The sequence below is a fragment of the Mesoplodon mirus genome (genome assembly GCF_964341445.2).
Source record: "Mesoplodon mirus genome assembly, chromosome: 19".
NCBI classification, from domain to species: domain Eukaryota; kingdom Metazoa; phylum Chordata; class Mammalia; order Artiodactyla; family Ziphiidae; genus Mesoplodon; species Mesoplodon mirus.
This window is the reverse complement of record NC_138995.1, coordinates 52,214,612-52,227,831: the sequence shown is the minus strand read 5'-3', so window position 1 is coordinate 52,227,831 and position 13,220 is coordinate 52,214,612. Positions and strand designations below refer to the sequence as shown.

The window sequence follows — 13,220 nt, the reverse complement described above, 5'->3', positions numbered from 1 at the left end:
TGATCTTCTCGCTGATCTTTTTTCTTGAGGCATGGGAGAGGGCTCACCCCTTCCAGGCTCTGATTGGCTAGTCCCGAGAATAGCTGCTTTGCAATTAGTCTAAACGCGTAGTGGGCGGGACGAAGAGTGCGTGACTCTTTGTCCCCCTTCCAAGATGGCTGCGTCCGTAGTGCGGCGCTTGTGGCCTCTGGTGGCTGCTCGGGGCCTGCGGCTCCGGGGAGGCTGCGTTTGCAACCAGAGCCCAAGGCGTAGTTTTGCTACGGAGAGACGAGACCGGAACCTCCTGTACGAGCACGCGCGTGAGGGCTACAGCGCGCTCCCTCAGCTGGACATGGAGCCGCTGTGCGCATACCCGGAAGAGGCCGCGCGCGCCCTGGAGCTCCGCAAGGGGGAACTGCGTTCGGAGGATCTGCCCGCGATCGTGAGTGCGCTTGCGCCGGCCGGTGGTTGCGAGGCCGGGCCGCTTTGTCTATTGGCTGTTCGTTTTACGGACGAAATGGGCTTCCAAGAAACTCTCCAGCAGGGGACGGCCTTATCGCAGGAATTTTAGTTCCTTCCCAAGTTTAGCCAACGTGTTGTACTTGGCACCTAACTACGTGCCGGTTAGCCAGAGTGCTAAGGCCCTACTGTCTAGATACCCATGATGCTCCTGCCCCATAAAGCGTGCTGGGTACCCACTCTGCGTTAGGAACTTACTGTCTGCCAGTGTCCTCTGTGCTTAGACCTCATACCAGGCTTATCCTAAGGCCACGAAGGAAAATGGGGGACAAGGATGTGAATCAGCGGCGGGGGGTGTGAATCAGCGGTGGGGGGAGGGTTGCCTCTTGCCTTTGGAGAATGAGAGGTAGAGCTGTGCACCTACTCCACAGGTAGCAGGCAGTTAAATAGTGTTATTTAATGAATGAATGTGCTTTTGAACAGATATGTAGGGAGCGCCCCTGTTATGTTCCAGGTGTTGAGAATAAGGCAGTGAATATTATTATTAATAACAATAAAGCTAGCACTTATATAATACTACATGCTGGGGAACTAGAACCAGGGTCACCGCATTTCTAGACCCTGCTGGGGTGCTGAGGATGATGAGGACCCCAAATCCTCCCAGCCCTCTCTTGGACCCCCCTACCATCCTATTTTAAGTGCTTTATACAGATGAGTCTCATTTAAATTTCACAGCAACTTTATGAGGTGGGTACCATTATCTCCCCTATTTTATCAGAGGGGAAGTTAAGGCTCAGAGAAGTTAATTAAAAAAGAAAAAATAGGAACTTCCCTGGTGGCGCAGTGGTTAAGAATCCTCCTGCCAGTGCAGGGGACAGGGGTACAAGCCCCGGTCCAGGAAGATCCCACATGCTGCGGAACAACGAATCCCGTGTGCCACAACTACTGAGCCTGTGCTCTAGAGCCAGCGAGCCACAACTACTGAGCCCGTGTGCCACAACTACTGAAGCCCGCGTGCCTAGAGCCCGAGCACCGCAACAAGGGGAGCCACCGCAATGAGAAGCCCGCGCACTGCAAGGAAGAGTAGCCCCGCTCTCCACAACTTAGAGGAAGCCTGTGCACAGCAAGAAAGACCCAACGCAGCCAAAAATAAATTTAAAATTAATTAATTAATTAATTTAAAAATATATATATATGGCAGTTCCTCAAAAAATTAAACATAGAATTACCATGTATTCCAGCAATTCCACTTCTGGATATATACCCAAAAAGAACTGAAAGAAAGGACTCAGATATTTGTATGCCCATGTTTATAGCTGCGTTAGTCACAGTAGCCAATAGGTGGAAGCAACCCAAGGGTCCACTGATGGATAAATGGATAAACAAAATGTGGTAAATACATACAGTGGAATAACATTCAGCCTTAAAAAGGAAGGAAATTCTGACACATGGTACAACATGGATGCACTTTAAAGACGTTATGCTAAGTGAAATCTGCCAGTCACAAAAGGGCAAATACTGTGTGATTCCAGTTGTAAGAGGCACCTGGAGCAAATTCACAGAGACAGAATGTAGAATGGTGGTTGCCAGGGGCAGGAGGGGAGAAAGTTTAATGGGTACAGAGTTTCAGTTTGGGAATGTAAAGAAGTTCCAGAGGTGGGTAGTTATGATGATAGCACGATGATATGAATGTACTTAATGCCACTGAACTGTACACTTTAAAAAAAAATCTTATTGGAGTAGTTGATTTACAATATTGTGTTAGTTTTGGCTATACAGCAAAGTGAATCAGTTATATAATCAGTTATATACATATATCCACTCTTTTTGGGATTTTTTTCCATATAGGTCATTACAGAATATTGAGTGGAGTTCCCTGTGTCCTTATTAGTTATCTATTTTATATAGTGTGTATAGGTCAGTCCCAATCTCCCAATTTATCCCTCCTCCCCGAACTGTACACTTAAAAAATGGTTAAAGGACTTCCCTGGTGGCACAGTGGTTAAGAATCCACCTGCCAGTGCAGGGGACATGGGTTCCAGCCCTGGTCTGGGAAGATCCCACATGCCGTGGAGCGACTAAGACCGTGCGCCACAACTACTGAGCCTGCACTCTAGAGCCCACGAGCCACAACTACTGAGCCCATGTGCCACAACTACTGAAGCCCATGCACCTAGAGCCTGTGCTCCACGACGAGAAGCCACCACAATGAGAAGCCCTCGCACTGCAACGAAGAGTAGCCCCTGCTCACCGCAACTAGAGCAAGCCCGCATGCAACAATGAAGACCCAATGCAGCCAAAAATAAATAAATAAATTTTTTAAAATACTTTTTTAATTACTAAAATGGTAAGTTTTGGCAGTTGGATTTGCTCCTCGCCATTTCTTCTCACAAGACTTTCAGGATCAAGCGATTCCTGGTCAAGAAACAAAAGCAGAATCATCCCATTCCCCAATGGATTCGAATGAAAACTGGTAATAAAATCAGGTACAACTCTAAAAGAAGACATTGGAGAAGACCAAGCTGGGCCTATAAGGAGCCTCACATATGAAGTGGCACACATTATCAGAACGTCACTAGTGTCTGGAACAGCTGCCTGTGTTTGATGCTCTCTCCTCTTTTCTTGATCTTTCCTCACTGTATAGCTCAGCAATAAACATGTGAACCTTTTGTTGGAAAAAAAAAAAGGTAAGGTTTATGTATATTTTACCTCAATTTACTAAAGTGCTGGTTTAGAGACCCTAAGTTAAATTTATAACCCACAAACGGATCACATTCCAAAGCTTGAAAAACACTTCCTTAGGGCATAAGTATGGAGGGGAATACGGCGTGTGGCTTGGCAGGCAGTAGCAAGGCATGCAGTTTGTTCGGGGGGCACTGGGGGCCAAGGGTGCTCTCAGGCAGGAGAGGATTGTATAAGAACTCTGGCTGGATTGGAAAAGGTGAGCCTGAAGGCCAGGAGGCTGCCACAGGGCTTCTGGTGGGAGATGATGGGATCTGGGGTGGGGCAGGAGTGGGGAGATGAGGAAGGACAGATCTGACGGGTGTTCATGAGGCAGAAAGGTCAGGACGTGGTACCTGGCTGCGGGGCTGGGGTGGAGGGTGGGCGTTATTGGGGCTGTCCCTGAGGAGGAGGAGGAGATGTGGGGGAGATACTTTTCCCAGAGTCACTCTTGCACACGGTGAGCTGGGAGGTGTCCAGGAGACATCCAGGGGGAGCCACCAAGTGGGTAACAAACCATCCTGTGATCTCCCTCTCCCCCCTTCTGGCTTCCCCTCTCCCTTCCAGGGAGGTAGGACAGTGTTGCTCGCACCATTTTGTAGAAGGGAAAACTGCAGCCAGAGAGGACAGAGGGCTTTGCTCGGGGATCTGGGCTCACAGAGGGACTCCACAGGAGTAGGTGTGCCCAAGGAGGGAGAGCTGGGGGGGGGCGGGTCTCTCCCGCCCCTCCTGACCCCCCTGGGTTGGTGAGTGCAGGTGTAGCTGCCGTGGCCGCCCCATAGGACAGAGGCTGTTTTGCTCTCACGTGAGAGGCAAGAGGTAAGTGCGGCTCAGCTGCACGTCCCCCAGCGCCCAGGTCCTTTCATCTTCTTGCTCTGCATCCCTTAGGGGGTTGTCCTGTTCACCTCTCCTCAGGGTCCATCGTCCAGTCCAAAGGGAGTGAGAAAGTCCAGTATGGGGGCTTATCTTTAAGGAGGCAACTCAAGAGTGACACCTACCACTTCAACTCATGTCCCTTGGTCAGTCTTGGGCCTGCAGACACATGTAGCTGCCCGGGAGGCTGGGAGTGTGTCTTAATTCTGGGCAGCTGCGTGCCCGGCTAAACATCAGGGGGTTCAAGTACTGAAGGGAAGGAGGGGAGAATGGCTACTGGGAGACAGTGAGTGGTCTCTACCTCACCCCACTGCTGGTCCAGGGGGCCGAGGGGGCGAGGCTCCAGCCAGAAGGGGCAGGGGACAGTGGCCGCTTCACATCTTTCCCTCCTGTGTCCACCCCCAGATCTCGACATGGCAGGAGCTGAGGCTGCAGCGGGAGCAGATCCGGAGGCTGGAAGAGGAGAAGGGGGCCGTGGCTGAGGCCGTGCGGGCCCTGCTGGTGAGCGCGGGGGTCCTGGGGGGGGTGGGGACGTGGCAGTAGGATGCCTCTGGCTGCAGGTAACAGGAAACCCCATTTACGGAACGTGAAGGATGTGGACGTTCATTATGTCACACAACAAGCCACCCAGGGCCAGGCATCCCTGGGACTGATGAATTAGCAGCTCTCCCCAGCATCCCTAACCCAGGTTCCTTCCCTCTCTCTCCACCTGCAATTTCACCATGTAGATTTGACCTCAGTTGCCCCCTCAGGGTCCCAAGGTGGCTGCCGTAGTACAGCGTCTCCTGGCATGTCTCTGCCAGAGGCAGAAAACAGGACTTCTCTGGCTTGAGTGCCTTTTCCAAGAGCAGGGAGACCTTTCCTGAAGCATCCAGCAGAGTCCCCTCATGTCTCATGGGCCCAGACACCCCACAGCCACACCAGGCAATGACAAGAGGCAACCTTGGCTGGGCCCACATTCCCTGAACTGCAGGCTACCCAGGGGAGGGTGAACTGAGTCAGGGGTCTCTGGCTAGAAGGAGGAAGGAGGGCAAATGGTCTTGGGTTAGACAGCCAACAGCATCTGCCACAGAGGGCAGAAAAACAATCGTTGTAATAATGGCAGACATGTACATAGCCATCGCTGCCTGCCAGGCACTGTTCTAGGTGCTTTCCTTACTCTTAATCGTCACAGCTCTGTGAGACAGGAACAATACAAACCCAGTTCTACGGCTGAGGAAACCGAGACCTCAAGAGGTTAAAAGGTGCCTGTCTCACAGCTAGGAAGCAGGAGAGGTGGGATTGGCACCCAGGCATTCGGGCAGCTTTTCACCACTCTCCCAACCCTAACTACATCTCCCAGTGACCTGCTGTGTCTTGCCAGGCCCTGGGCTACATGCATCGCAGGCAAGCAGCCAGTGAAAACAGCAAAATTGATCACAGTTCATGTTCAGTGAGCACTAGCTGATCTTCTCAGGAAGCCAGGCAACAGCCCTACTAAGGAGCTCCTGTTATCAGCCCATTTCACAGACCAGGATACCAAGGCTCAGAGAAGGGAAGAGATTTGCCTAAGGGCACACAGCTGGTAGGCACCCAACATTCAGACCCAGATCTGCCTGATTCCCTCTGGTGCTCAGGACCACAGAAGGTTCAGAGTATCACAGACCCTTGGTCTCAGGCCTCCAAATGCATGCTCACAGACTTTACCATTCCGAGCCTCAGTTTTCTCATCTACGAAATGGGGATCACATTGATGCGCGAAACTCACGGAGTGGGTGATGAAGAAATAGGATCATATGAGAGTCCTCTGCACATGGCCAGGCATGAGGCAGCACTCAATAAATGGAGCTGCAGGCATGATTACTATTACGTTACCTTGCCTCCTCCCAGCTTTACTGACAGAGAAACTGAGGCACAGAGTGGAGGAGGGTCCAGCCAGGCACTGGCAGAGCAAGGAATTCAGATCCCCTGGCCCTGACCTTTCACCCCTCCTCCCCATCCCCAACTTCATCAACGTAATCACTCCCTCCTTCTCTTTTCTACAGGTAAACCAGGACCACAGTCAAGTGCAGCAGGTACTCCAGGGAGTTGATATCCTGTCCCTGGTGAGGGGTGGGCAGCAAAGATCCCATTATCAGCCATGAAGTCTCCATTGTATGTGATAGAAAGCATAACTCAAATAGGAGTAAGGAAAATAACAACAAGAGGCTCTATTGATTCATGAAACTAAAAAGACTGGCTTCAGGTACAGCTGGATCCAGGTCCTGGCCCATATTTGCTTCTGCTTCCTTCTTATTGCCTGACCAGTTTTCTCCCCTTGGGGCAAGGGGAGGCAGGGTCTGGTGCAGAGAGGACCGTTTTCCTGACAGCTCCAGACACAGCCCTGGGGCTGATTCTCATGAGTTCGTCTTGGGTCATGTGCCTGTCTTTAAGCCAATCACTATAGTCAAAGCGATGGAATGTTCTAGTAGACCAGGCCAGAGTCATGTCCCTGTGGACATGCCCTGTAGTGGTGAGGGGAGGTTCCTGAAAGGAAATTCAAGATGTTGAGCCAAAACAAGAAGCAGCAAACATCCACCACAGAGGTTGTGCTAGCTGGGATCAGGGTCAAACTGGTTGAGGGACCCCACCCGCTCCTGGGCTGACCCTGCCTGCCCCACTCCCAGGACCCCCAATATCAGAGTCTGCGGGCACGTGGCCGGGAGATCCGGAAGCAACTCATGCTCCTGTATCCCAAGGAGGCTCAACTCGAGGAGCAGTTCTACGTGCGGGCGCTGAGGCTGCCCAACCAAACGCACCCAGACGTGGTGAGCCTCACGCTGGGCAGTGGGGGAGGCCAGGTGTCCACCTAGTGCCACCTTCCCAGTGACACCCACTGTTTCCCTGCAGCCCGTCGGGGATGAAAGCCAGGCCCGAGTGCTCCGTGTGGTTGGAGACAAGCCAGGTGGACCACAGCCCAGGCCAGGGGACCCCAGGCTGGGGGCGGGGGCTCCTGGGGTCTGGGACCATGGCTGGAGCCTATAGAGCCCCAGGGCTTTCTCATTTCTCACCGTGTCTCGTATGTGTGTGTGTGCATGTGCATGTGTGTGTACACGCACACATGTATGTGTCTTTTTTCCTCCCCCCCCTCTTTTCTCTCTCTCCTTTTCTCTCCCTCCCTCTGTCCTCCTCTCCTTCCACTCTTCTCTAATCCTCTTTCTCTCTGTCCCTGTTCCCTCTCTCTCCTCCCCCTCTTACCCCATTGCTTTTCATCCATATATAGCTTTCTCCTTCCAACCCCGGGGCCACCTGGAAATAGCTGAGAAACTCGACATCATCCGTCAGAAGTGAGCCCCCCTCCCAGCCCCCATCGCCCAGCCCTCCCAACCCAACAGCTGGCTGCCGGCTGCCGGCTCCGCCTCATTGGGCTCAGCATGGGATGTGGAACTGCCAGGGCCTTGCCCGGCATGAATGTTTGATGCCTGGCCCCCCGCCTGGCAGCTGGGCCTCTGCCCCGGGGTGCTCGAGTCCCCCTCTTCCCCCACCAGCCCTGGCCCACGTGCCCCCGCCTGTCTGCCCATCTGTCTCATAGGCGTCTGTCCCACGTGTCTGGCCACCGCTCCTATTACCTGCGCGGGGCTGGGGCCCTCCTGCAGCACGGCCTGGTCAACTTCACACTCAACAAGCTCATCCACCGGGTATGGGCCTGGATGGGAGGGTTGCCTGGAGGGGGTGGCATTGAAGCTGAGCTCTGAAGGCTCAGTGTGGAGAGGAGGGGGTGACCTTTGCTCCAGTCACTGTTTTCAGAGCTTTACATGTATTATTGACATATTTAATTCTTAGGACAACTTTATGAGGTGAGTGCTATTATTATCCCCTTTAAAGATGGAGGAGGGAGTAACTAGCCAGGGTCTCCCAGCTAGCGTGTGGAGCCGCATCTGTAACCACTGCCCCTCACTGCCTGCTTGCAGTGTACAGGGAGTGTTGGGGAAATACAGCATCCGTTGAAACTGGAGGGGTCGGCAAGGGCTGAATGCAGGGGATGTTGGCCATGGTGAGGGACTCAGACATTTCCTGAGGGCACCGGGGAGCCACAGATGGCTTTCAGCAGGGGAGGGACATGGTCAGACCTAAGTGGTATATCCAAGTGAGGAAACCAGGAAGCACCAGCAGAGGGGGCCCCAGTGACGGGCCCAGGACCCCGGATCCAGCTCCAAGCCCACTGCTCAGGCCTGCCTCGATTTCCTCTGAAGTGAAATGGACTTTGGAGTGACACGGGGGAGCCATTGGCCCACCCTGCTGCGTCTTTTCTTCAGGCATGAGCTTGGGGTCTGGTGGGGGTCCTGGCTGTGCTCCTTACCCCTCCCCTCCCCCTCACAGGGCTTCACCCCCATGACGGTGCCAGACCTTCTCCGAGGAGCTGTGTTTGTGAGTGAGGACCCTCTGTTCCCCACGCCCAGCCGTGTGTCAGGCCCCATTCTGAGGGCTCCAGGTGGAGAGACCAGCCTGACTCCCCCGAGGAACCTGCCCTGGGGCTGGGTTGAGGGGGTCAGGCCATAACAGGGAGCTCAGGGTGATTCCATATGCTTTTAGGGGAGGAACAGGGGTTGTGAGAATGGGGGCCACCCAGGTTACCTGTCCCCTAACCTCTGTGGCCTGACCTCCCCAGGAAGGCTGTGGGATGACACCAAATGCCAAACCATCCCAAATTTACAACATCGACCCCTCCCGCTTTGAAGACCTCAACCTGGCCGGGACAGCAGAGGTGGGACTTGCGGGTGAGTTCCTACCTGGGGGCAAGAGTTGGGTGAGGACACCTCCAGTGTCCTCAGAGCAGGAGGGGATCGAAAGGGGACAGCCAGGAGCCTCCTGGGGGGTGATGGCTGCACGCCCAGGATATCTCAGCGACCCCAGGGCCTACATGTACAGTTGTGTAGGTTGTTTACTGCACAGTGGTACGGTGAGGATCCAGCCACACGTCCTGACTTGAGGTTGCGTCTGCTAGAGGGGACACCTTCTCTAATTCTCACAAAGGTTTCCTACGGCTGGATGGATGGTGGCCTTGGCTGACCCATTCTGTCCTCTCCTCCCAGGCTACTTTATGGACCACTCCGTGGCCTTCAGGGACCTGCCAATCAGGTGATGCCCAGTTCCTTTAGACCTTGTCCCCACCAGTGACATTCCCTCTCCTCTCCCTGACCCCACCTACCCTGCCTCCCCCGCCCCAGGATGGTTTGTTCCAGCACCTGCTACCGGGCGGAAACAGACACGGGGAAGGAGCCGTGGGGGCTGTATCGAGTGCACCACTTCACCAAGGTTGGCATAGCTTGGACTGGCAACAGCCCAGCGCCCCAGCCCGTCAAGCCCAACAGCCGAGCGCCTCCTGACTCCTGTGCGCCCCGCCCTGCCCCAGGTGGAGATGTTTGGGGTGACAGGCCCTGGGCTAGAGCAGAGCTCGCAGCTGCTGGAGGAGTTCCTGTCCCTTCAGATGGAGATCTTGACAGAGCTGGGCCTGCACTTCCGGTGCGGGGAGGGGCGGGGGCTGAGGTGGGTGGCAGAGGGTGGGGGTGAGGGAGAGGGAGGGAAGGGCTGGCGAGGTACTCCCCCCTCTTGAAAATCCTCACCACCTCTTCTCCCTCTGCCCCCTTTTGCCTGTGTTACGATTATATATAGGATGTCCGTCTACCTATCAATCTATAAAATCCCGTAGAGGATCATAATGGCCGCGTGAGCTGCGCAGGGCACTCCAGTGCCAAGACCAGGCCCCTTCCCTCCTGTTGCTCCCCATCCCTAGGGTGCTGCCTCGTCTGGGTGGTCCAAGATGGCTCTTCACCCTCCAGGGGGGGAGGGCACACCCCTTCCCTTTAAGGGGGTGACTGGACGTCACAAGCCCCACCTCCTCTCGCACCCTGTCGGTCACACGGAGCTTTCAAGAGAAGCTGGGAAGTGTGGACTTTTATCTGGGCAACCCATTACAAAAACCTGAGGGTGATCCTGTTATAGAAGGAAGAACGGCCACGGTGAACAGCCCAGAGACTCGGCCACCTCTTCCCCTTTGCCACTGTCCTCTCCTTTATCCCTTGCATTTCCCTCTTTTGGCTGCCTCCTCTTCCATCGCCTCCCCCTTGCCCCTGCCCCCCTCCTCCACCACCTCTCACCCACTGGCCTTTGCCATGTCTCTCTCCTGGGCTACAGGGTCCTGGACATGCCCACCCAGGAGCTGGGCCTGCCCGCCTACCGCAAGTTTGACATCGAGGCCTGGATGCCGGGCCGAGGCCGCTTTGGCGAGGTGAGCCCCCTGCCCAGCGGGGCCACAGGGTGGGAAAGAGGACCCCACTGCCGCCGACGGCCCATCCTCTCAGCCCACCCCAACCCCATGCCCAGGTCACCAGTGCTTCCAACTGCACGGACTTCCAGAGCCGCCGCCTCCACGTCATGGTCCAGACGGAGGCCGGGGAGCTGCAGTTCGCCCACACAGTGAGCCACACACCCTCGCCCACCCTCCCCAGTGCCCTGGCACCCCGGGCCCACCATCTCAGCCCCTCCCTGGGCCGGCCGGCAGCTGGGTCTGAGCGTGCCCCTCTCCCAGGTGAATGCCACAGCCTGCGCTGTCCCCCGCCTCCTCATTGCGCTCCTGGAGAGCAATCAACAAAAGGTGAGGGGGCCGCGGGAGGATCTCACACAGGGAGGCGGAGGCTGCAGAGCTGGCAGGGCAGCGGCCTGAGGCCTGCTCTCTCCCCAGGACGGCTCGGTGCTCGTGCCCTCTGTCCTCCAGCCCTACCTCGGCACCGATCGGATCACGACCCCCACCCACGTGCCTCTCCAGTACATCGGCCCCAACCAGCCCCAGAAGCCCAGGCTCCCGGGCCAGCCTGCCTCGAGCTGAGGACTCATCCTTGTTGGCCAGTAGGGTTGTCGCTGTTTCCTGGAGCTTAGGGGGTCGCTGGGCCCCTGGGACCTGTTGTCCTGAACCATCCCGACATTTGCCTTCCTCATGTCAGCTCCCCGCCTGGGCCCCTGGACTCCAGGGTCCACCACTCCTATGCCCCTACTCCTCGGGATCAGTCAGTGACCCTGTTGTCGTTGGAGCTCCCAGCCTGCGCTGGGAAGCAGTGGTTCCTCCAAGGGGACTTGGAGGCTCTAGGGATGGGGGAAGGAGAGGGAGAGGAGGCCTCCATCCCTCCTTCCTTCTTCCCGCCCTCAGTGCTTAAGACAAAGTCCCCCAATAAATGGCCGGAACAAAGGCCTTTGTGGGTCTGTGTGTTAGGGAGGTGGCCTGGCCAACTCGCTAGGGCTGTTGGGCTGTTGGGCTGTTGCTCAGAGGTGCTGAATCCTCAGGGGGTCTGTGGCTGCAGGGACCACGCCAGAAGTGTCCAGCATCCCCAGAGCACGTGGAGGGTCGCTTGGGGGCCACTGAGGGAATTGAGAGGATGCCGAGGCCTCTCCCCTGACTCTGCGACAAGTGGCACCTCACGTCCAACCTGGCCCCTCGTTCCCCAGCTCCGGGTGGGGTCCAGGAAGCAGCCCACACTCAGTGAAGCCAGAACTCGCTCCTCCCCTAAGTGCCCCTGTCTCAGTACCTGGAACTGCTCTCCCAGCTCCTCAGGCCGCAGCCCTGAGAGTCATCCTCGACTTTCTCTCCTCTCCACATCCACATCCCGTCCTTCACCAAACGCTGGCAGCTCCTCCTTCCAAATATTTCCAGAACCTGCCTTTGCCCTCTCGTCCCTGGCCCCTCCCTGGGCCTGTCCACTGATATCTCCCATTTGGAGAGTCACGGCAGTCTCTTGGCCATCTTCCTGCTCCCTGTCCCCCACACAAAGCCAGAGGGACCCTGTGGACACCTGCGTTGGGTCACATCCCTCCCTGCTCAGAGCCCTCCTGTGGCTCCATCTCAGGGGAAAGGACAAGCGGTCACCATGGTCCACGGGGCCCCACGTGACCTGCCCCCCACCTTCCTCTTCAACCAGCCTCTTCCCTGTCGTGCTCTGGCCACCCCCCCGCAACCTGCCTTGATGTTCTCACTCTCAGACTTATTCCCAACTCAGGCCTCTGTACTTGCTAGACCGCTCCCTGGCTACTCTCCCCCTAGATCTTGTGTGATTGCTTGCATTTTGTCACTCAGGCCTTAGCCCAAATGTCACCTCCTCCAAGAGGACTTCCCTGACCAGCCTGGCGAAAGTAAAAACCCCAGCACGCAGCATCTACGCTGCTGTACTGTGAGGCACCGCAGCCTCCTTCCTTGAGTATTGTCTGTTTCCCCATTCTCAGATGTCTGCTCCAAGAGGCCAGGGAAGTTTGCTAGTAGCCCCATTCATCGTTGTAGCACTAGGGTCTGGAAGAGGACTGGGCATGTAATGGGCGCTCAATAAAAATGACTGGGATGAAGCTCGGACCTGTGTAGTTCGCAGTGCCAAGCACTGCCCAAGCTAACATGTGCATTAACTTATTTAATCTTCCCCATCAAACTGTGGAGTAGGTTGTCACCAGCCCTATTTCACAGTTGTCCCAGGGCTGCACAGCTGGTAGTGGAGGAGCTGGAACTCAGGTGGGGCCCAGATACAGCTCTGAGGAAGATTTATGAGACCCACTTTCCAGAGGAGAAAATGGGCCAAGGAAGGGAAGGAGTTGCCTGAGGTTGGTCTGTAAGTGGCTGCCTCTGGATTCAAACCCAGGTCCCGCCTCCCAGTGGGGCCTTAAGCTCATCAGACCCTGTTTACCTGGGCAGAGAATCCCCCACCCCCCGCCCCGCGCTGGAGCTCAGGGGCCGGAAGCTGGAGGGGAGGGTGCAGGGAGTGGGCCCCCATGAATAATTGAGGGTCTCAGACGGGTCTCCGCCCCGCAGCTGTTGCCCTCCCTCTGGCGGGGAGCGGGTGGTGGTGACGTCACTTCCTCCCGTGGGGGCCACTGGGGGCGCGGGTTATAAGGAGCTGCCACCCCGGCCGCACGGTGCCCAGGACCCTGGTCCGTACGCCCCACCATGCGGCGCCGCGAGCCCCCCGTGCCGCTCCTGCTACTGCTGCCGCCTCTGCGGGCGCTGCTGCTCGGGGCGGGTGAGCGCCTGAGACCAGGGCGACCCCCCCCCGCCCCCCCGGCCAGCCTGGGGAGCGGGGGACTCGGGTGACCGGGGGCGGGGACGGCGCACCCAGCGGGGCCAGACTAGAGCTTTCATGGGCTGAGCTTCCAGGTGGAGACGGCGCACCTGGCAGGGGGGCTTGGGAGAGGACTTG

General features: G+C 56.4%; 2 protein-coding genes and 1 pseudogene across 3 annotated transcripts in view; all 3 read left to right on the top strand.

Annotated features, from left to right (window-relative positions):
• Positions 1 to 60: 60 nt before the first annotated feature.
• Positions 61 to 11,019, top strand: SARS2 (seryl-tRNA synthetase 2, mitochondrial). The gene is made up of 16 exons (XM_082607779.1): positions 61 to 421; positions 4,438 to 4,533; positions 6,057 to 6,086; positions 6,678 to 6,818; positions 6,901 to 6,955; positions 7,274 to 7,337; positions 7,583 to 7,688; positions 8,371 to 8,418; positions 8,660 to 8,768; positions 9,084 to 9,129; positions 9,219 to 9,306; positions 9,404 to 9,513; positions 10,186 to 10,279; positions 10,375 to 10,467; positions 10,580 to 10,645; positions 10,733 to 11,019. The coding sequence occupies exons 1-16, from the start codon at positions 155 to 157 to the stop codon at positions 10,874 to 10,876; spliced, it is 1,557 nt and encodes a 518-aa protein (XP_082463905.1). The 5' UTR covers positions 61 to 154; the 3' UTR covers positions 10,877 to 11,019.
• LOC309795487 (large ribosomal subunit protein eL39-like) lies at positions 644 to 4,430 on the top strand (annotated as a pseudogene). Its single transcript has 2 exons — positions 644 to 670; positions 2,800 to 4,430. The product of its transcript is annotated as a large ribosomal subunit protein eL39-like (transcript).
• Positions 11,020 to 11,199: 180 nt separating the features above from the next.
• Positions 11,200 to 13,220, top strand: part of CCER2 (coiled-coil glutamate rich protein 2) — a 3,359-nt gene continuing 1,338 nt past the window's right edge. Inside the window, 2 exon segments of the mRNA XM_082606668.1 lie at positions 11,200 to 13,110; positions 13,171 to 13,195. Coding sequence (XP_082462794.1) covers positions 12,971 to 13,110; positions 13,171 to 13,195 — 165 coding nt within the window. The 5' untranslated portion in view covers positions 11,200 to 12,970.

Excerpts from the sequence above, each read along its gene's own strand:
- SARS2 (XM_082607779.1), top strand. The coding sequence starts at position 155 with ATGGCTGCGTCCGTAGTGCGGCGCTTGTGGCCTCTGGTGGCTGCTCGG. Across the intron at positions 4,534-6,056 it reads AGGCCGTGCGGGCCCTGCTG|GTAAACCAGGACCACAGTCA; the intron begins GTGAGCGCGGGG and ends TCTTTTCTACAG. Across the intron at positions 7,338-7,582 it reads CTCGACATCATCCGTCAGAA|GCGTCTGTCCCACGTGTCTG; the intron begins GTGAGCCCCCCT and ends TCTGTCTCATAG.